The 21,485-nt window shown below is 56.0% G+C and overlaps 1 protein-coding gene across 1 annotated transcript; it reads right to left on the bottom strand.

Moving 5' to 3' along the window:
- Positions 1-311: 311 nt before the first annotated feature.
- On the bottom strand, positions 312-21,052 carry VWA5B1 (von Willebrand factor A domain containing 5B1). Its single transcript, XM_075172085.1, has 21 exons — positions 20,899-21,052; positions 20,441-20,602; positions 19,829-20,051; positions 19,508-19,650; positions 19,092-19,223; positions 18,714-18,838; positions 15,505-15,681; positions 11,908-12,018; positions 11,622-11,824; positions 10,035-10,149; positions 8,359-8,544; positions 7,891-8,086; positions 6,679-6,866; positions 4,367-4,589; positions 3,866-4,183; positions 3,175-3,312; positions 2,734-2,859; positions 2,154-2,219; positions 1,695-1,764; positions 1,347-1,470; positions 312-1,123 (listed from the first exon to the last, which is right to left on the bottom strand). The coding sequence occupies exons 1-21, from the start codon at positions 21,035-21,037 to the stop codon at positions 359-361; spliced, it is 3,930 nt and encodes a 1,309-aa protein (XP_075028186.1). The 5' UTR covers positions 21,038-21,052; the 3' UTR covers positions 312-358.
- Between the last annotated feature and the right edge of the window lie 433 nt (positions 21,053-21,485).

Here is a 21,485-nt window from a genome sequence, read left to right as displayed (position 1 = left end):
GGGAAGAAGCAGCCAAGCGAGGACGGGGCAAGCCGAGCAGGCAGCAGGGAGACCTGCTCTGGGAACAGGGCTGGGAACCAGAAGAAACCAGGATCAGAGGGAACTGCTGTAGCTGGAGGTGCCGCTCCAGTTAAAAATAAATAGCATCCTACTGCGGGCAGCTGGTAGGCACCCTCCCGGGGCAAAATACCAACCGCTGAGCACAGGATTTTGCCCAGGCTGCTTCCATTTGCAGGGCTTGCTCTTACAAACATGCACTGTCCCTGCAGTAGAGGAATTGAGCTCCTTGGAGGTGTTTCCTTGAGGACGGGTCCCTGCTCCCGCACCCTCAGTAAGCTGCCCAAGCTCCTCGTCCTCTTTACACGCTGCTTGGGTTGTAGCACAGCAGGTTGAACTCCAGGTTTTCATCCCAGTGCCGGAGCAGGACAAAGAGCTGCTGGGCTGCGGCTTTCACCGTGGCCAGGCTGTATCCCTCCGGGAAGTCCTGTTCGCTCAGCCACAGGCTGGCCTTGGCGGCCACCAGCTCCCACTCAATGAAGTAGGAAGCCGAGCTGTGCTCCAGCCAGGCCAGGGCCACCGCCGTGGCCCACAGCATCCCCTCCGGCTCCGTCTGCTGCTGCAACTCGATGTCAAAAAGCAACGCCTGGACTTTGGAGCCATCCGTCTCCGAGCCCTGGCCGCTGTTGGCTTGCCACTCAGCCGAGGCCAGCGTGCTCTCCGGGGAGGAGAAGCGGCGGATGGTGATGGCCGGCGGAGAGAGTTCCTTCTCGGCTTTCAGGGCTTTGGAGATGCTTTCCACTGCGCTGCCCGAGAAGTGGCGAAGGTGGCCAGTGTCTTCCACGTGGCTGCTGGGTCCCTCCGGCACGGCACCCAGAGCGACGTCTCTGGTGGTGGGACCCTTCCCGTGCACGCCATCGGGAACCAGGAGCTGCCGGCTGGAGCCGAGGCTTTTCTGGTCCCCGGAGGGACTGGCCTTCTTGGTGCTGTAGGAGCTGGAGGGGCTGAGGGCCAGGCGGTGGCAGGCAAAGGGAGATGTCCACTTCAGCTTCTCCATAGGGATGTTGACGGCGTCGCAGAAGGCCGAGTTCATGAGAAAGGCACCGCAGGCCAGCTGCAGAGACGCCTGCAAGGAACGGTGGGCACACAGAGAAGCTCTGACATACCAACAACTTCTGGGAAGTTCAGGAAAAAGGCATGCACGGATGGAGCAGCTCTCCAACTCTGAGCAGACCATCGGACATGGCCATCAGAGACAGCAAGAGGCAGGATCCGGGGGGATCCTCCTGCCTTCTGCTCCCCTGCAGTGACCACGCAACCCCAGCAAGACCCGGGAACGAGCTGCTCACCAGGGGAAGGTAGTCTATGTTCTCATTGTCGCCCTCGGAGCTGGCTTCGCTCACTCTGCTTGGAGATTTACTCATGAACCCTTTGGCGGCTCGAGTCAGCAGCCTGGTTTTATTGAAGGTCAGCCTGCCGGAGGATGAAAAGGGGGCCATAACCTCCGTGCCCCTCCTGACGCCCACCCTCCCCTCCGAACACCACCCCTGGTCCCCAGACACTGGCATCACGCTCGGTCCCGGCTCCGGCCGCTAACCCTGGGGTGTCCCTCCTCTCCCCCTCGCTTATGTTTGCATCGGACCCACGGAGGTGCAAGACATCGGCTAAGGCCAGAGGAAGGTCGAGCTGGCCCATACCTAGCAGCAAAGAGGCTCTCGATGGATTTTTGGGCTTGTGCAGAGGAAGCAGACAGGCTCTGTAACGGCCCTGGGAAGAAACACAAAGCTGGGGGTAAAACGAGGTGCTACAGGAGAGCAAAAGGGAGCAGAGTCTACGCGCTGGGACATGGGGTGGCTTGTTCTGCTGCTGAGTCTTTGGCAAAATGCCTCCTCTCCCCTTGCCTCATTTTTCCTACGTGGATAATGAAATTCCCCCACCTCTCAAAAATGAACCCGGGGGAAATCCATACCAAAGGCCCCATCAGGCTCTGTCCTTTGCACCCCAGAAGGAGTCAGATCTTGTGCTCACAGGTCTAATTTTAGGTCATAAGGTTTTGTAAAAACCCCAAAAACTCAGCAGAGGTATTTGGTGAAGAGCCCAAATCACGGACTCGATGCACCTGCACCCTGGCAAGTACCGTCAGCTCCTTCCCCTACCTTCGGGGAGACCGCAGCCAGAGGAGGAATGGGTGCTGCAGGGCGACAGGCTGCTCTCCTCGGCATCTGCAACGGAGGAACCACATCAGCAATGCCACCCAGCCGAAACTGCCACCGCGCCACCACGCCGGGCTGCGGCACGGCCGCTCTCCCTCTTCACGGCATTATCAGGTTAACGAGCCCGATCAGGGGCGATTTTAATTCAGCTGCAGATCTGACAATGCCAGACAAGGTCCAATCCAACTCGCCTTCATTAGCGGAGGATTTGGTGACAAGCAAGTGTCTCACATCCCCCTGCCTCTAATTACACCCGGTTTCATCCCTCGTGTTATCTGTGTTACGGCTGCCAATTAACTTCCAAACATTGTCAGCAGCCACTGCCGGCGATTTGGGAGTTTCAGGGGAAATTGCAGCTTCTTCCCCATTTAAGGAGATGGACTCCAGCCAGACACGTGTCTGGTGAGCACCATATTCAAAGAGGAAGGCAGAAGGAAAAAAGACCAGAGAAGATGTTCCTTCATAGACTAAACCACAGAGGTCTGTAACTCCAGGAAGGAGACAAAACCCCAGAGAATCTTACTCATGCCGTAAAATCCATCGTCTCCATTCTGGCCGCAAGCTGACTGGGGACGTCCAGGGGAAAAGCCACGATGCCTTTTGTTTCCCGAGCTCAGGCTCCTCTGGCTGCCTTGCTTGGATGCTGCCCCTTGGGACGAGAGAAGGGAATTGCCAGCGTTAGGGAGGGACTGGCACACACATGATGGCAACAAAACCCACAGACGGGTGAGCTTGGTCAACTCTGGGCATGCAGACCCAAGAGTAGACCTTTTGCCTGGCCATGGGAAGAGGTCCTTGCCACCAAGAGCGGCCGGCATGCCATTAGGCTCAGCCATGGCCTTGGGTACATAGGTCTGGTGCTGAATTGAGCCGTGGCTTCATAGGGTTTGCTCTGAGCGAGGTTTCTCGGGTGACGCCCTCCCTCCCAGGACAACGATTCACCCCTCCGCCGGCCCCATGTTACCCGTGTGGGTGTACTCGACGACAGTGGGCAGGTAGGCGTTGGTGCTCAGGTCCACCGGCATGAACGCCGTGTACTTGCTGATGACGTTGCAGGCCTTGCTGGTGTGGACAGCATTGACCTGGTACCGCCGCCCGGACCCTGCCACGTGAGAGACAGCAGGCTTGGAGTCCACGTGCCCTGGGGGCTCCATCCATCCCTCAGAACCAGCTCCCAGACCCACCTCCATGCTCGGGCTCCATGCCCAGCAGGGTCTGTATCCCTCTAAACTCTGCCTACTGCTTCTTCTGCTCTTATTTTACATGCCCAGATGCACCTCATGGAGGAGAAGTTTGACAAGACCCAGGGACGTGTGGAGCCCAGAGCAGTGATGTGTGGCTGCTGTTGGACCCTCTGAGTTTGATGCCACCTCCCAGCTCCAGGTGACTAACTCCTTAAAAATAATCACTGCTACCCGACGCGTGAAGCAGAGGAGCACGAAGGAGCAAAAGCTTGAGCGCGTTAATGTGCAGCGAGGCTGCACGAGCAGGAGAAAAGTGCAAGGCAGCTGGAGGAGGCTCTCATTTGGGAACTATGTGAGACATTCCCTAACATTTCACCACCGCCTGCCCTTGTATTAACTTGAGATGCTGCTGAAGCTGCTGGAAAGCTCCCCCCGAGGCAGCTTGCAGGCTGGCCGGGAGCTGCACATTACCGTGCTCGATTTCACACTCCTTCTCGGCAAGCTGCTCGAAGTCCCGGATGACCGACTTGGCTGCCAGGTGGTGGAAGGTCTCGCTCCACAGGTCTGCGTCGCCATCTGCCTGGCTCTCCCGCTCTTGGAAGAGAGGGCGGATATCAAAGGCGACTTCCCACTGCACGGGCTCGTTGCTCCTCAGCCCCTTCACCACCGCCTTGCAGAGGGTCCTGGGGGAGTGCGGGGAGCCGCGGGCAGCGCTGAAGTCGAAGTCCTGGGGCTCCCAGTCGGAGGAGGTCTCCGTTTCAAACGTGAAGGAAGGATGCTGGGCAGACTCTGCAGAGAGGGGAGAGGCAGATAATTAACCACCTCTGTGGGAGCTGAATTCCCCACTGCCACCAAGAAACCAGAATTAATACTTCCGAATTTCCAGACGGTGGCACAGAACGCGATGCAACGCCACCGAAACCCCGGCACGGACAGGTGAGGCTGGCGGTGCCTCCCTCTCTCCCCAGTTACCCAGGTCCCCGGGGCTCCGGCTGTCCGACGAAGACCTCAGGCTCGTGCTGGCATTGAGCGGCCCCAAGCCCCTTCCCGGAGCCGCCTGCTGCAGCCCGTCCGGCACTGGCGGGGAGTCGGCGTCGTGGCAGAAGGACGTGCAGCTCTGGTGGAGCAGGGACGGCCGCCGGGCGCCCGCGCCGCGGATCCTCGCGGCAGAGACACGCGGGCTGGCTGCGAAGGGCTGAGAGCAGAGCAAACGTTAGGGCTGGAGCCGGCTGCAGCCGATGGCACGGACCTGCTCTGTCCCTTCTGATCCCGTCTGCTCCCTGCCCGATCCCAGCATGAGGTGCAATCTTGCGAACACGCGGGTCCCTCTCGGCTCAGCCCTGGCTGGGATCCGTGCCCAGACAGAGCCCTCCATCAGCCCTGCAGGGTGTCCCCAGGGGACCCTGGCCCCCGGGGCTCCTTCCCCAGACAGGCAGGAGGTGAAATATGAGTTTCATCCCTCCAGACATTTTAATGACTTCACTTGAGAACCAAAGGAAAGACGAGAGACAGAAAGATCAAGGACCAGTTGCTTAGTAACGAAAGGAGAGAGGCGCAGGGAATGGGGACAAAGGAATTTTTATCTTTTTTTTTTTTACGAGACTGTTTCTCCACTTTCAGAAGACATGAATCATGAATCCCCCCTCCAGCATCTCCGGTGCCACATCCCACACGGATGTCCCCGTCCATGGCTAGCAGAGACACCGAGCTCTGGCTGTTTCTGTCCCTGTCCCCAGGGCTGTGGGAAGGTCCCCCTAAAACTGACAGTCTCTATCTTCCTAGCACAACACCAGCAAAGGACAGAGGTGGTAAAAAGTGGTGGATCTCAGTGCTGGATGGAAAGATGCTTTCCCTGGGTGGCAGGCAAGAACATGGCCTCCATCACCACCCCAGTTTTGATGCTCTACGAGACCTCCAGCAAAAACGGGAGGCAGGCAGCTCCAGGAGCTACTTACCAACTAGGATTGAGCTATTTAAAAGCAAGCTGGTCACAGAAGCCCCTGCCAGACCCTTTCCATTCAAAACCTGTTCCTTCTCCTGCCCGAGCTCTCCTCCCAGCCAGAGGAAGCCGGCCGGGAACGGAGCCGGGGGTTTAAGCTGCCCGTCGCAAGCGCTGACCTTTCCTTCCCAGCACGGCGCACGCAGAGACGAGCTGAGGGCTCACGTTCACACCCCCGAAAATGTCAAGCCCTGGCAGCCAGACTGGGAGCTGGGAGAGCTGCTGGGAGCCCTCGCAGCACGAGGGATAGCAAAACCAGGCTGCAATTAATTAAGACCAGGATGCATGCTGTTAACCATTTACTGCCCTCCAGAAGGGAGTCGTTTCCATCCCTGCCTTCACGCTGAGCATCCTGTGGGCAGGAGGATGCTCTGTGGACCTCTGCAATGCAGGCAAGGTCTCTGGTACCCCTAAAACCTACCACTGCTTGCCCTTTGTCAAGCGATGCTGTTCCCCACCCTCCCGGCTGCAGCTGGAGGGTAGAGGTCTCGTTCCTCCCTGTGGAGCACTGGCCCTTCTTCCCCTTCGCCCCCTCATCTCACCTCCAGCCCCCCTTCACCCAGCCGATCTCTAACCCGCAGCAGAAGAGAAACGGAAGCCCCAGACATCCCGCTCTGAGTTTCCATGGGAACAAAAGTGCTGCTGGTCCTCCCAGCCCTGCAGATGCTGATTTCAGAGCAGAGCACCCTGGCAATGCCGAGGATGGAAGAAAACCATCCCCACCCTTCCAGAGATCAGCCTAAAAAGCTTCCCAAATTTCACCTGCTGCAGGCAGAGGACATAACACTGCTGAGCCGACGGATCATCACACAGGTCCACGCCTCAGCCCCACACTGCGTATGGGCTGTGGTTCCAGCTAGAGCAGCGGGGGATCTGCTTCGGGACCGACTTTCTTTTCCCCTGCAGGGCACAGATATGCCACAGCCATACGGAGAGTTTGCATCGCATGGCCAAACTCCAGGGAAATAGGAAGGAAGCAGCAGCCTGGGGATCAGATGAGCAGCAAGGTGAAGCACAGGCCCTCAGAGGAAGGGGAGAGGCATTTAGCAAAGAAAAGCTCCCGTGGGGAGCCATTGCTATGGGATACCGGGATGGCACTCTGCTCCCTGCTTGGCTTGTTTCCTACAAGTTTGTGACGTGCTGCGGCACAAAGCATGGGCACATATATATGTATATATTTATCAGGACTAGTGTGAGCCAGGTTCTTTCCCTTACACATCTGAGATTTTCCTCCTACTGCCCGCTGGCCTCCGCCTGCAGGCAAAGCCTCTCTGGGGTCACGTACCTGGAAATCCGCCTGCCAGGGCTCGGGGCTGACCTGCTGCAGGTCCTGCAGGTGGGTTTTCCGAAGGGGGTTTTTCACCAGGGTGGTGCCGGGATCACTGGCCGTGGGCACCTTCTTGCAAGGCTCGTGGTCGGCAATTTGGGTGGTGCTGTACGCCCGTCTCCTGGAGGAAGCCTTCACGTCCGTTCCTGCACGGCGGGAGAGAGGATCAGCTCCGCTTCTGCGCGGGAACCAGCCAGCACCATCCACCCTTGGCTCAGGGTGGGCAGCAGGGAGCCCAGCCCTGTGGTCCTCCCAGGGCCGAGGGGGCCACGCTCAGCCCTGCCCTGTTCCAAGCGAAACAACGAAACCACAAAAGGAAATAAGAGCCTACACTCAAAACTCCCGGGGATGTCGGGAGAGCAGGTTGGGGAGGTTTTGTCTGAGCAGTTTTCAGCCAGAAAAAGCCTGACTGCATTTCCCCAAACCTCCCTGGAGAAGACAAAGGGTTTACTAATGAAATTTCATTAGCGCAGACATTCTCCTGTCAGAGCAAGAGTAAAATTTCATTTGGAAAGGCATAATTTCTCATTGCTTTTGACAAGGTTGAGGGGATGCACAGCACAGTTCCTCTCTGAATATAAGGGAAGAACATCCCATGAGTAACAGAGGTTTCCTTGTCACATGGAAATGCAGCCAGCTCCGGGGTGCAAGCAGCCGCTTTACGCCACATGTTGCTGACACAAGCGCCCAGCCGAACTGTGGTGAGGGGTGACACCCTGGGGACAGGGCTTTGGATCCATTCCCCCCCTTCCTGACCTTGAAGTGCAACGTCAGGGCTTGCAGGGAAGCGGCTGCTTTGCAGGTGCAGGGACAGTCTAGCTGGGCTACCCATTTGCTCACTCCTCTCCTTCTCCGCACACCGGGGGCAGCTTGGGAAGCTTGTAAATAATTATGTGGGCAAAGCTAGAGCTGCTTTGAAGATCTCTGGGGAAGCCAGTTCTCCAGAGCTTCCCTTGATTTCCTGACAGGTTTGGATAAACCATCCAAACCAAATAGACTCGCTCAAGCCTCGGGAGATCTGTCATCCCTCCTGCAAACCCCTCCAGCTCTTTGCAGAGATACAACCGAAGAGACTTATTTGTCAGACAAGCAAATAGGCAGAGCAGCGACAGAAGCTTGACTAGAAAGACAGGGGCATCACACCCACGCTTGTACAGAGGAAAATCTGACCGGTGTCCGTGTCGGATTCTCCCCCGGGATCTCTGCCCACCGCCAGCTGATCGGGGGCATGCTCGGCGGGGCAGCAGCCCTCCGAGTCTCTGGAGTGGTTCCAGCTCTCCACGCCTGCTGCCTCCTCCTGGGAGTGAAAGAAAACAGAGCTGCCCGACTCCTGGGAACGCATCATGCTGTAACGTCGCCTCTTGTCCTGGGGGAAAGCAGAGAGGGAATAGGTCCTACCACTGCGTCCACCAGCCACCTCCCAGCCCAGAGGAGGACTACTTGTGCACCAGCGCCCTTATCCACTGACCTCCTATTTCTCCCCGACGTCTCACCCACCATCTCCCTTGAGGACAGAGCAAGAAAGCAAGAGGCACCTCCTGACCACGCACAAAGAGCCGAGACGCCCGCCTGTGCACGTGCACACCAACAGCCCCTGCTCCCGGGACAGCCCCACCAGCCAGCGCCGCATGGACTCACAGATCTGGGGTTGGAGATGTACGGGGAGGTGTCGCAGATGACGCCGTAGCCAACCAGGCGGTCACCGGGGAAGAGGCAACTGGTGCTGACGGGGGAAACCAAGACCTCAGTGCTCTCAGGAAAGACCCACTCCACGGACACGTCACTCAGGACCGGCGCCATCGCCTTCTTCAGCGACTTGATCATCTGAGGCAGAAAGCAAAGAGGAGCGGTTATGCAGCAAGTGGACGTTGCGTGTGCCATGGTGCACGCACTGCGTGTTGCAGGGAAAGGGGAAAATTTCCACAAACAAATCCATCGGCTGGTTTGTACCCTCTCCTGACCTTAGATGGGAGCCTGCTCCCCCTTTGACTGCTCTGATCCCCACCCCAGCACCCCCAGCCCCTTGGCACGGCAATGCCAAGGGCAGCAGAGCGGATATTGATAAAGCACAGGCACGTTGCCAGCCCAGAGCAAGGTGGGAGCTTGTGGCCAGAGGTACCTTGCTCCGGCGCGAGGCACCATCCCCTGCTCCCCCCCAGCGCCCCGGAAAAGCTGTTGACCTTCACTCGTCCGAGCCCGGCCCTGCCCCAAGCCCCACACTCACGCACTGACCGCGGCACTGCTATTTTTGGTACAGGTCCTTGCTGGCACAAGCCACTGCCAATTACACATGTGGAGAAGACCAACATCCATGAATATCTCATGGACAAACCTACCAGGGAGCCATCTACAAGAGCTTCCCCGCACACCGGGGGAAGCGAACACCAGATTTAGAGGCAGAACAGCTCAAATGTTCTCTATTGTTCACTGCTTTTTCACAGGCTCAGGAAGACACACCAGGCTGTGTTTTATAACGCCATTAATTGATGCCTCAGACTGCTGAAGGCACCAAGCTGCACAGCCCGCAAAGCTCTTTATTAATAGCTCTATTAAAAAAACCCTCTCCTTTCACCGTCTTTGCTTTTAATTTACATCAGAAATGCTGATGCCGTTCTGTCTTAGAGAGGTTTTTGTGCGCTCCAGGTTCCTGCAGAGGGGTGGACTGCTGAACTCCTCCTTTTGAGATCAAGAATGTAGGAGCCAGCTTTTTAGAGATATTTAGGAGCTAAAGACCCAATTCTCTCTGTTTAGTCATCCAGTGGATGACAGGCTGGGCACCGTGCTTTCACCAGGGGACAGAGCCATTCTTACGGCGTATTTGAGGCACATCGGCTTACTCAGTCTTCATGGGGAGAGTGGAAATGAAGAGGCTCCCCTCTTTGCTTTAAAGTTGGCTTAATAGGCAAAGCTATCGCGGCGTATTCCTCTCCCCCAAACCCTGGGTACTTCTCGCCCGAGCAACGCCAGGGCTGAGCCCGACTTCACAACTAATTGGCTGCTTTGATGCCGGTTCCCCTGCCCTCGCCGGTGTCTGAGGCAGCAGCTACCTTTGAAGCCAAAGCTGCTGTATCGCGGCTATCGCTTCCCCCCATCCCCGCGCAGAGGGTGAACACACCCTCCCACTCCCTCCGACGGCCGGAGATGAAGATGCTCCTTCATCCCCTCCCGCTCGCCCGCCTGCTGCCGAGTGGGAGTTGGAAAGGCAGCACCAGGACGGGGAATAAGACCCGCTAGTGAGCCGTGGCCTCCCCCTCGCTGAACCAGAGCATCGTTAGAGCCTTACACGGTGGTCCCCTGGGCGCGGGCAGCCGTACCTTGGGCTGCAGCCTCTCGCCCTCCGCCAGGAACTCGGCGATGCCCCTGGACACGGCAGCCAGCCCCCGAACCAGTCTCCTGCAGGCGTTTGGCCCGATGCCGAAGCTGTAGCACCTGCAAAGGGCCAGGGAGCGTCAGGATCCAGGGGACAAGCCATCCCAACCCCCAGCCCCACGCAGCTCACCCACTCCCCTCCGGCTTTATCCCACTGCTATGCAGTTATCCAGCATGTCCAGAGGAAAATAAACCAGCTCCTCTTTTAGGTGGCTGGCAGGAGGGTCACCAGCCCCCTCCTCTCGGCAGACCTCAAATCCCTTCCCCGAAGAGCAGCCTTCAGCTGCGACGCGCAGGGGCTTCCCAGCAGGACCCAGCAGGACCCCAAGCCCTTGCCTCCTCTGCAAACGCAAACAAGCTGTTCTGCTGCCAGTTCAGCTCTTTTCCCTGCTGAGTGTCTGCGGTCAATAGCACTAAAGACCCAGTAATTATCTCTGCTCACAATTAAAATAAACGTTTTCTCAAGGAAAGAGGAACCAGCCAGGCGAGGCTGCTCCCCTGACTCCCAGCTCAATGAGTCAGGATTTGCTTTTGGCTGAAGGCTGCAAACCCCGAGCTGAGCTGGAGCCTGGGCAGGGAGGGCAGGAGTGAGCAGTGCCTGGTGGGGCTGGATGCGGTAGGAAGCCAGGAGGGATGGGGATGGGTGGGATATGGCGTTCGGCCAGGGCGGTGGATTGCTGAGGAAGAAACCACCTTCAGCAGCAAACTGCATCTGCACGAGGAGCTTTCCTCTTAGAGGTTTTTAATCCCCAGCTGGCTGCAAATCTTAGGTCAGCCTCACACCCTCTTAAATAAGGCTCTGATCTTCTTTTGAGGCAGGGGCCACACACACGACTCGGCGGTGCGCTGGGCACTGCCTTCCAGGGTCACCCGAGACCACGCTCTAACTCTGCGTTCAGCCCACCACCGTGCCTCCATAAGAGCGAGGGATGGGTTGCCCTATACCGCTGGGAAGCAGTTAGACCTCCATATAGTAAAAAAGACAGAGCAGCTTCCCTGATAAGCCCTGAAGTCTGAGGAATAAGGTTTTCTTACATTTTTCTTATGTTTCCTGCCCCTTAAAGAGGCAGAGGAGAAACCAGACCAGCCTGTCATCAGGGCTGGGGAACCAGGCTGGGAACTCGATGCACCAATTAGCTGCTTTTTACATTGCTCTCTTTCAGCGTATTCAGTTCTGTGCAGCCCCATCCTGGAAGCAGCTGGGGCCAGACCCAGATGTGCTTTAAAAAAATAAAAAAACCCGGCAAGGAAGATTGTTCGTGTGTCAATCTCTCCTAGCAGGAAGCATCAGACGAGAGCCTGTGAAGTTGTCAGCCCAATTATCCTGCTTTTGATTGTTTAAAAAGCATCTGAACTTCTGGGATCTGTTCCAAACCCTTTGAGGTTCTCCCATGGCTCGTACCAGCAATCTCTCCTGCCTCTCTCTCTGAAGCGGGGACGTCTGCGAGATGGAGCCGTGTCCAAGGAGAAGCACGTCCCCCACCACGCCAGGCTCTCGCCCCCACAGCGGCCAGCCCTGCTGCCCTCCGTACCTGGTGGAGCAGGAGTGGTTTCGCAACAGCTCCAGGACCTTCCCCGTGTTGCTGACGGCCCCGTCCGTCAGCAGAAAGAGCAGTCGGGGATGGCCCCTGTGGATGGGCTGCCGAATGACCCACTTCAAAGGCGATAAGATGTTGGTGCCACCCATATCGGCCCGGATCCTCTTGATGCTCTCGCAGGCGACGGCCAGGCTCTCCTGCCCAAAGGAGCAGCAGAATCGTCAGCCTCTGCACCAGCGCCCTCCGAGCACCAAGGAAATGGGGCTCCCCCTCCACCCACCTCGCAGTAAGTCTGACTGGCAGGAAAGAGGGTCTTGAAGGTGGATCCAAACCCAATGACGTTGAAGAGACACGCTGGCATCAGGCTCTTGAGAATGACCAGCAGGGCATCCTGGTGGGTGGAAAGCAAGCAGACGTCAGGGTCTCTCCCTGGCTGCCCCAGCTTCACCAGTAAAAGCTCTGCCCAGGTGCTCCCTTGCCATCACACCTTACTCTCACCTGCATTTCTCTGCATGCATTTGATAATAAAACAACTGTTTCTTTCACACGCACTGCATGTGAAACCACTGCATATTACCCTGCTCTTTCCAAAGTCCCTTAATGATATTTGGGTCCCAAAGCAGGGAGGAAAATGGGGAGTCTTCAAAAAAAAAACAAAAAAGAGCTGAACAAATTCTTCTGTTTGTTTTTAACTGATTAAATTTGTGCTTGCAATACGGTACTGCAGCGCAGAGCTAGTGGGTGAGAAGCAGAGTGTGAAATTGAGAAGTGCGACACGCAATGCATTTCAATGTCCAAACTTGCAGAAAATAAACAAACCGCTTGAAGTTACACAAGAGGAAAAGCCTCCCCCATCCCCAATTCTCTTGTATTCATAGCTGGCATCAATTAAAATAACTGGGAGAGACAGTTTTAAGCTATTTTCTTTACCAGAGGTGGTTATCTAACTTGCCTATTCCTGGTCTTTACATAAGGGAAGAGCAATTTAAATTGTCTCAGACATGTGATGGCCACGCACAACTCCAGAAGGGAGTCGTGTTAGCCGCAACTGGGCAAGAGCTACCCAAGGAGTCCTGAGCTTGCAGGGGCAGCAGGAGGAATTAGCGTGGCAGGAGAGGGTGGCCAATGTAAAGCCAAGTGCTGGCAGCGGTCAGGAGCAGCTTGGTTCTTTCTGTTTATATGATAAAGGCAGACTCCTGCCAGCCTGCCTAGGGCAGCAGAAACCCTAGAGCCAGCCCCAGGAGAAGAGCTTGCCAAGGTCAGATGAGCAAAAGCAGCCTCCTTGCTTTGTCAGACGCAGCGGCAAAGACCGAGTAACCGCAGAGGGGGGTGCTGGAGCTGCACGCAGAGAAACCCCCGCCTGGGAAGAGCCACAGGGAGACGGGTGGCAGGTCAGCCTGGTTCCCGACCCCTGTAAGACTGAGCAGCCAGGCAGAGCCGGAGCACTGCGCATCGGCAAAATAACGTACGAGAACAGGGCTGCCCTTTAACAGGCTCCAGAGGACTTTAAACCAAGCTGTTATCTCAAACCTACGAGAATGTATTTATACCTCTGCCTCCCAGATGGCTCCTGGGATGCTGGCTCTTCCAAATCTCAACACTGACATCCCATCTTGGAACTAATTACAAGATAAAAAAACAGATTTCCAAATATTTTTCCCAAAGTGGGCAACAGATGCCTGCTTTCTGTTTCAGCAAGCAGAAAGATTTATTGCTTCTTGTGGTAAATATTGATCTTGATCCTGTTGTACTCAATATCTATACGGCAGCTCAATAAGAAGAGATGTTTGCCTCCAGAGAAGTTAATTCCCCGTTATTAGTCTAGTTTTGCCGGCGAGCCCACCCGGTGCAGGCACCGTCACGGGCCTGGCTCTTCTCCCCGGCTGCGTCGGGACGGGAAAGGAACCAGCTGCAGGAAATTTAAACCCCTGAACTTTCCACCCCAGCCGCTTTGGCCGAGCGCCCTCCTGCTCGGCAGCGAAGCGCGTCCTCCCGGCTGCAGGCAGCAGCCCGCGCCGGACCATCCCCTCCCCGATTGCACCTCTGCCAGCAGCACCGCTCCGCGGCTCAGCTTTCCCCGCTGCGCACGCCCAAGCCCGGCCACGCCGCTCACCCAGCCAGCCGAGGACGATGCAAATGTCTCCATCAAGCGTAACCCACCCAAACCCACTAAGAACAGCCCCTGCCACGAGGTCCCTGATATGTGCAAGTCATAAACAAGGATGCGGGACCCAAAAGAGAGACAGTGGTTTTCTCCCTTGAGGTATCTCCTCTGAAATCGCCGATATCTCCCCCAAAATATTTTTCCAGAAGGGGAACAGCCTTTTTCCCGTTTTTACAGCCCTCCTGCGGATGGGAGTCCCAGTTCAGGACCTCTCGGAGAAGGGCTCTGTCCCTGCAGGGTGCCCATTCCCATGGGACAAACCGGCCTCCACGGAAGCTGCAGAGACCATGGTGCCCAAACCCGGCCTCGCTGCAAGCCGGAAAGCAAAAATCTGGCCTGGGGCAGAGACGCCTCCGAATTGCCAGGCTCCAAAACTGAGGGAAGGGGGAACCACCTCGGAGATATCCTGGCCCCTGTGGTGGGCGCAGGGACAGGGGACAGCCTCCCTGTCCCAGGGGACCTGTTACAGCCGTCCTCTGGGCTCCCCGGCATCCCGATCCTCGCTGCCGGAGGTGGCCGTCCTCTGGCAGTTGCCATGGAAACCGGAGACAGATGGGTGGGGAGATGGGCTAGAAGATGCTCCCTGCTGCTCGCCCTGGGCGGCGAGTCCTGCAGAAGCGGGTGCAGCCGTACCCAGGGTCCAAATCTGGGTGGCACTTGCGTTCGGCAAGGGTGTGAGCAGGAGACCCGGGGACACACCAGCTCGGTGAATCTCTCGGGCATCCAAAGGCAAGGGAACCCCTCAGATGAAGCCTGCCTCTGCAATTCCCTCGCTGTCCTTGACAAAGGTGCACGGGGCAGCGCAGGCCCAGGCCCCGCTCTGGAGGATGCGATATTCATCAAGCTGTTGGGGCTTACCTGGCCCCGAAAATCAAGACAGAAATTTTCCAAAAGAGCTTTTGCCAGAGACTGCAGCTTCTCACCGAGACCTGCCAGCTGGCAGGCGTCGGACACCAACCTGGCCTCCAAAGCACGTTAGGCAGGGATAACGATAATTAAATAGTTACCGAAGTGATTTCCCCTTGGAGGGACAGAGTGGTCCCCAGCAGGCTGAGGGCAGGAACCTCTCCAGATCCTTCGGGCAGTGGCACAAAGTCAAGCCCAGCTCTCAGCCTGCAGCTGGGTAAGAGTCATACCTGACGGGGGAACCTCAGACCTACAAAATATCATTACAAGGCCTCTCTACAGCCCCTTTTTTATCCAGAGGTCTCAGCACCCTTCATAATCCTCCACCGGACTGCAGGTGTTCATTTGTGGTTGAAAAAGGGACGCATCTTGTTCAAGCATCTTCTCTGGATGCACAGAGGCACCCATCAGCAAAATGTCTCCTAATGCACGGTCAGCACATCGCCCTGAAGCGTCCCTTGGGGCTCCCTGGAGGTTTCCCACCCAGGCAGCAATCGCCTCAAGCCCTCCTGGAGACAGGGAGAACTGGAGAAGGGACGCAGAAGACGAACAAGCCAACAAAGAGGGGGAAAGAAAACACCTTTGCATTTGATGCGCTGATAGGAAGGAGAGGAAGAGGAACAGAACGGGGGAGAGTCAGCTTCGCTGCAGGTACCTAATAAGCCACATGGTTGAGATGACTAAAGCTACAGCATATAATTACCCCCCATCCCCTCATAATGAACACTCATCAGCACTCAATAACCCCCACTGCTCTCTAATATTCATCCCTCGTTGGCACGCAGGCACTTCCCCCCTGCGTGGTACCTTGACGCGGTTGATGTTCACACCGCTCATGCTTCTGCTGCGGTCTACGAGGAAGATAAACTCTCCCTGGGCTTTCTGGAGGTCTGGCTGGACGGTCCTCAGGTCAGGGCAGAAGTTGAGCATGATGACGGGGTGGTGGGGGATGTCCTTGTTCAGCCGCCTCCTGATGATTTCCATCTGCAAGAGAGAAGGAGAGAGCTCGAGAGGTTGATTTTTCTGCCCCTTTTCACTTTGAGGGGAATCAGAGCAGGGCTGCGAGCCCAAAGATGTAAGTGCGTGGTGTTTTGTGGGCAGGGATCGGCTTGTTCTGGCCTCAGTGGTGACAACAGCTGAGCTCAAGCTGAGCCGCAGGTTGTTCTGCCCGTTCCCCCCGCGGAGCTGCTCCGTGGGCGAACGGGATTCCTGCCTCCTCCCAGCCACGGTCACGCTTTGCCCGGGAGACAAAGGCTGGCGAAAAGCCTAAATCAGGGACCCCCTGCACGCACGGATGAGAGCCTGGAGAAGAAATGAAAAGACCTGGCCCCACGCGGCACCTTGCAAAACTGATTCTCCAAACATTTCATTAGATCCCTCTAGAAAACGTGGTTCATTATCGCAGTTTAGCATCACACTGAGGCACACCAGAGGCTTTGTCCATGGTTCAATAATGAAGTGCGAGATACAGCCCTCAGCAAGCTGTATTCACCGCTTCGACTCATTCCTGCTGCCTCTGGTTTGCTGTTTTTTCTGCCCATTTCTTTTATCATTTTTCTTTGTATGGATTGAACGCTTTGGAAAGCTGAACCGGTCGCTCAGGACATCGTTCGATAGGAACCCGCATGATATATGTCTCTGTACTGCACATAGCTCTAATGGCTCTCTGCATTTTGCCTCATTTTATTTCAAGTATCAATCTTCATTAAAAACGTGATAAAATTAAACTGGGAAAAACCTCCTGTGATGAGTTTATAATCTGCTGTTGTGTGTATATAAAGCAGTCCCGGGTTCACGGTGACGGCTGCAGTGAATCAGGGCACCGCAGCTTTCGAGGGAGCTGCGGGACCCCGGGCAGCACGGCCCATGGCCTCTCACCCCTGGGTCTGCAGTGCGGAAACTCCACCGCAATAAGCAGCTCGGTCCTTGGGGCTTGGTTTGCGTTTTTTCCCCTCTTTCAAAGGCTGCTCTTTCTTGCTGGAGTAAACCAGACCCCAAAAAACCGGGCTTGTTTTCTCCAGCCGTGAGTCATACTCCTAGATCTACACACTAACGACCGATCTTTATTTTACATAACTCACTAAACTCAAGGGTCCCTGCGGATCGACACACGCACGCGGGCTGCGCTTTCGGCTGCGCTGCCTGAGTGCTGCTTCTTGACCCCTGTGAAAAGACGGTTCCCAAGCACCTCGCTGTCACCCCAGCTCTCGCTCATCCTCCTGCATTTCACTCCCATGCTTTGGAGTATAAATTAATCAGTCACTGGGAACTGGAAGGGCTTTTTCCAGCCCCGTTTTCCTCCAGCCATATGACATTATTTTGTTTAACATCTTTCCCAGCACGGATGTTTATCGCATCTCAGACTAGAGGGATCCTTGCTGTCTCTCTGCCTGAGGACCGAATCGTGGCCCCGGACCTACCCACAGCACTCCCTGGGATGCCCTTGGGGACCCAAGACATAAAATCCCTGTGTGATCAGGATGAGCCCATAACCTGGATTTCCCACTGACTTCAGAGTGAATTTTACAGGCAAGCCTTCAGTAAACAGCCTCAGGGCTGCTGCTACAGGTCAGCCAGAAAAGCAAACATCTCATCCACGCCGCCTCTTCTCCCCACCTCCCCTCCCCTCCCCTCTGTTCCCCTTCACCCGTTATCTAATTACAGTAAACTAATCAGATCTTGTCGACCGAGAGTTGATTCCAGCGTGCATTTGTCCTCACCACCCTGCTAGCTGACGAGCATCCAAGGCTTTTGCATAACAAACCAAGGGATGAGAATTAATTATCATTTACCACTGAAATTTCTGGGCTAATTCATGTAAGCCGAGAGGTGCCCAGTGTCATGCTCTGAGCAGCAGCAATTCTAGCCCATAATCTACCCCAGATATTCAGGGCATTTTCTCTGCTTCTTGCCCTCCTGCATGCAGTTGCTTCCCAGTCCTCCTGGGGCAAAGAGGTGGGTTTCCTCCAGAGAAATGGCTCTGGAATCATCCCCCCCAGATAATTTGACGTGCTAAAGACGCAGAAATAATTAGAGAGCCATCCGAGCCTTAGCGTGGGAGTTTCATTTCATTCCACCTGCTGCTGAACACAATTAAAGGAGACGCCTGTCGTGCGAGCAAGCGCAGTCCTGATCCCAGCATCGCGCTGCCAGAGAAAGCGAAGGGCAAAAGGAAGGAGAAGAGGGTTGGTGTGTCTCCGGTGAAAGGAGAAATCACGGCAGCACGGGGAGGCACCTTCGCAGCAGGTTCGGGAGGTCTGCCAAGCGGGGGCCCAGGCTCAGACACGTGGGGAATGAGTTTTAGGGGAAATGAGCATCCCCGGTCGCAAACGAGAACATCTGTGCACGTAAAACAGGGAGCTGACACAGTAAGCCCGGGGCTGTGGTTACACAGGTGCGACGTGTGCCTTAGGTGAAGACGCCCACCCTGAAAATTCAGAGGGATCCACTACTCTTCACTGATCCCAGACACACTGATGTGGCAGCTCAGAAGTGCTAGGCTGTCACTCATTGCTTCAGAATTGCTGAAAGACGAGGCACAAATCCCAGAGCAGATATTTTTCTATTTGCTGATCAGCAGAACAAAGAGAAGTTTCTCCTACCTTGTCTTCAGTTCAGCTCATTATTCCAAGTAAAATCACTTACTTCTCTCTGACAGCTATCCAGAAACGGTAAACATTTACTGAGCAATTAAAAGAATATTTTATTCTATGTCATTGCAATAATTATAATACCTTCAATGCTATAACAATGTACCTATCTAATTATGCTATGCTAGACTAGTACTAATTATACACACAATAACCATCTCGTTGCTTCTTCCACACTCAGTTTATCAGAAGCACTGCAGAATTTTCCCCTCTTCCTCCACACAAGCCCCTCTCTGAGGGAGGATGCTGCAGAGCTTATTGGGCCAGTGTAACATCTGATACTGCAAGCAAGCAAGCAATCATTTACTTGCACAGCTCTAGTCCCAAGGAAAGCCTCAGCTAACGCCTGCAGCTTTTGCTTCTCACCTTTTTCTCAGCACTGGGGTCCTTCTTAGTGCCTTTAATGAAATCGTTCTTCCCCTTCAGGTGTCGTTCATACTCTGCAGGCGTCATATCACCTTCTTCCATTAAGATGTGAGGCATGTGGGGCTCTGGAAATGCAGAGAATTGGGCGAAGAACAGCCTTAGTTAAACTTTAGGTTTGCAAGAGATGCAGGCACCCTCAGCTGTGAAGACAGAGCAATATCTCTGAGCTTGGGCACCATGAGCAACCTTGAGAGGGTCCAAGACTATCTCCTAGCAAGCCTAACCCCTGACAATACTTACAAAACCAGAGCTAATCCAGCTGTCTCCAGCACTAGGGGGGAGGTCCCAGGAAGGGGAAGACAAGCAGAGCCCACCTACCACTTGGATGGATCAGGATCTCCACGGGTCTGTCGAAGGTGTGTTTATCGGCCAGCGTGATCACGATGCTCTTGGCGGAGCGAGCGGAGGGGTCGGCGTCTGCTCGGATCTCGTGCGTGGGGCTCTCAACGCCTGCCCGGGGAAACCGAGGTGCGGTTAGGGACTGAGGATGGGCAAGACCAGGGAGAAGAGATAGCAAGATGGCAGAGGACAGGAACCAAGCGGACTATGCGATGCTTCTGCCATATCAACACCCCACATTAACACCAGCACTGTACTGGTAAATCCACCCCAGCACAGTTAACTTGCCAAAACAGGCTCCACGCTGTGGGGCAGAGAAGGAGGAAGAGTGCGGACATTGCCTTGAGGAGGTGACAAACCAGCCTGGTGCAGCAGGACGGCCCCGGCACTCCTACCTGCCAGCAAGCACGGCCCCCGGATCTCCAGGTGGAAGCTGAACTCGTACTCGAAGGGGTTGGTGGCCTCACTCTCCAGCAGCTGAGCCAGGCAGAACCTGCTCCCTTGCTCCGGGCTCCCCGATCCACAGCAGTGCTTGTCCCTGACGGCGAGATGAACCCCGATCAACACGTTGTATCCCCCCAGGAACTGCAGATCTGCTGGAGGTAAAGCCTGCAGCAGCTCTCCAGCCTCCCACAGCAACAGCGGGCTTCTGCTCTGCCAGTCCTGCATCCCCCCAGATCAGTCCCAGACAGATCCCATCCTGTGGTTTTTCTTACGTTCGGAGCTGGTGGCTGGAAAGGCTGCTGGCATTCTCCAGGCTGGGCTGGGGGACCCTGGGGACACAGACAGCCGGCAGAAGGACCCTCACGGCCCCGCTGGGCAGTGTCTGCAGCTCAGAGGAGGTGCTGATGAAGATGGAGACGCTTTCCAGAGGAGGAATCATGCCCAGGTTAGCCACAAAAACAATCCTCTCCAAGTCCTCATCCATCATGATCCTTCCTGCACAGAGAGAGGGCCACACCAGGGAGACACGGCGTCACAACCATGGAAAATGCTGCTCCCCAGGCCTCCCACGACCGCCTCAGCCCTGGATCAAACGCCCAAACCAGCCCTCACTGCACACATCAGCATTTCTCTAAAGAGCCCCAGCCCCAGCCCGCTGCACCGCTCCAGCTGTCCAGAAGCAACAGTGCTTTCCAAAAGGGATGAGACTGCCGCTTTTGGCAGACCCTGAAAGGACACGAGCACCGCAACCCCGGGCTCAGCCTGTCAAAAGGAGCCCCCTCGATGCCATGGCGTAGGACAGCCAGCCACCCCCTGCCACCTCCCCATTCCTCTTCCCGTGGTTTTCTTCCCCACGTGCAGTAAAACGCCCCTGACCCCCTCACCGCTTCCGTCGTGAGCTCTTCCATCGGGGAGACTGCAGCCGTTGAAATACGCGTCATCTATTTTGGCTTTGTCTTTGATCTGCACGGTCACGGCACGCCGGGACACGGCCGCCTCAAACCCGACGACGGTGGTGCACTCATCCAAGGGGTAGACAAAGAGACCTGCCAGCCAGAAGGTTTTTTAGCAACACCAAGCACTTGCCCGGACCCACCGGCCAGGACCGCAGGGGCCAGCTCCCTCTTGGCACTTCCATGCATGCTCCTGGGATTTCTTCACACTTCAGAAATTGTAGCCCTGGGCCATTGAGGGTACAATCGAGGACACAATACCCTTGGCTACTCTTCCTGCAAGGATCTAAAGGTTTAAGGCACACACAGAAACCCAGCGCTGCAATATCCCTGGCTCTAACGCTCCCGCAGTAGCTCTTGCACCGGGAGCCTCACCCCTTGAAACTTGCCTTCAAAAGCCTGGGCTTCTGGGTTGCGGTAGGTGAGCAAGGCTGTCATCCCGAAGGCATAGCCGCTGACGCACGATGTCACCTCCGACGCGGAAAGGGGGAGCGGGGAGCGGGTCGTCCGGTTAATCAGCCCTGGCATCTTCCCGGGGGTCCGCTGGTGACGGTGGGGTCACCCACAGCGAGCTAGAGAGAGGTGGAAGGGCGAGAGTGAATGGGGAGCCCCGGGTGCCCAAAACACTGGCGTGCCCCCGCCACCTCATTTTGGCTTCTGCAGCCCTGAGGACAGAAAGGCGACTGACCCGGGACAGGACGGCTCCACTGGTGGAGATGGGGATGGAGACAAGACCCTGCTGGGAAGATGCAAGGCAAACACTTGCCCCAAATTGCCCCCAGCGCAGGGGAGGAGGTTCAGATTAAACCTGCCTGGCCGGAGAGAGGTCGACATTGCAGCGGTGGATCACACATCTCACCAGCTCCCGCACCCACCTACTGCTCGAGCCTGGGCGGAACGGGTTAACATCTTTTTTTGTCTCTCCTGCTTCTCATTATCCTCCAAACTGACAAGTTTCTCCAGGATAAGACTATGA

This window comes from Calonectris borealis, chromosome 23 (assembly GCF_964195595.1).
Source record: "Calonectris borealis chromosome 23, bCalBor7.hap1.2, whole genome shotgun sequence".
In the NCBI taxonomy this organism is placed as follows: domain Eukaryota; kingdom Metazoa; phylum Chordata; class Aves; order Procellariiformes; family Procellariidae; genus Calonectris; species Calonectris borealis.
The sequence above is the reverse complement of the archived record's forward strand: the minus strand, read 5'-3'. Positions and strand labels throughout refer to the sequence as shown.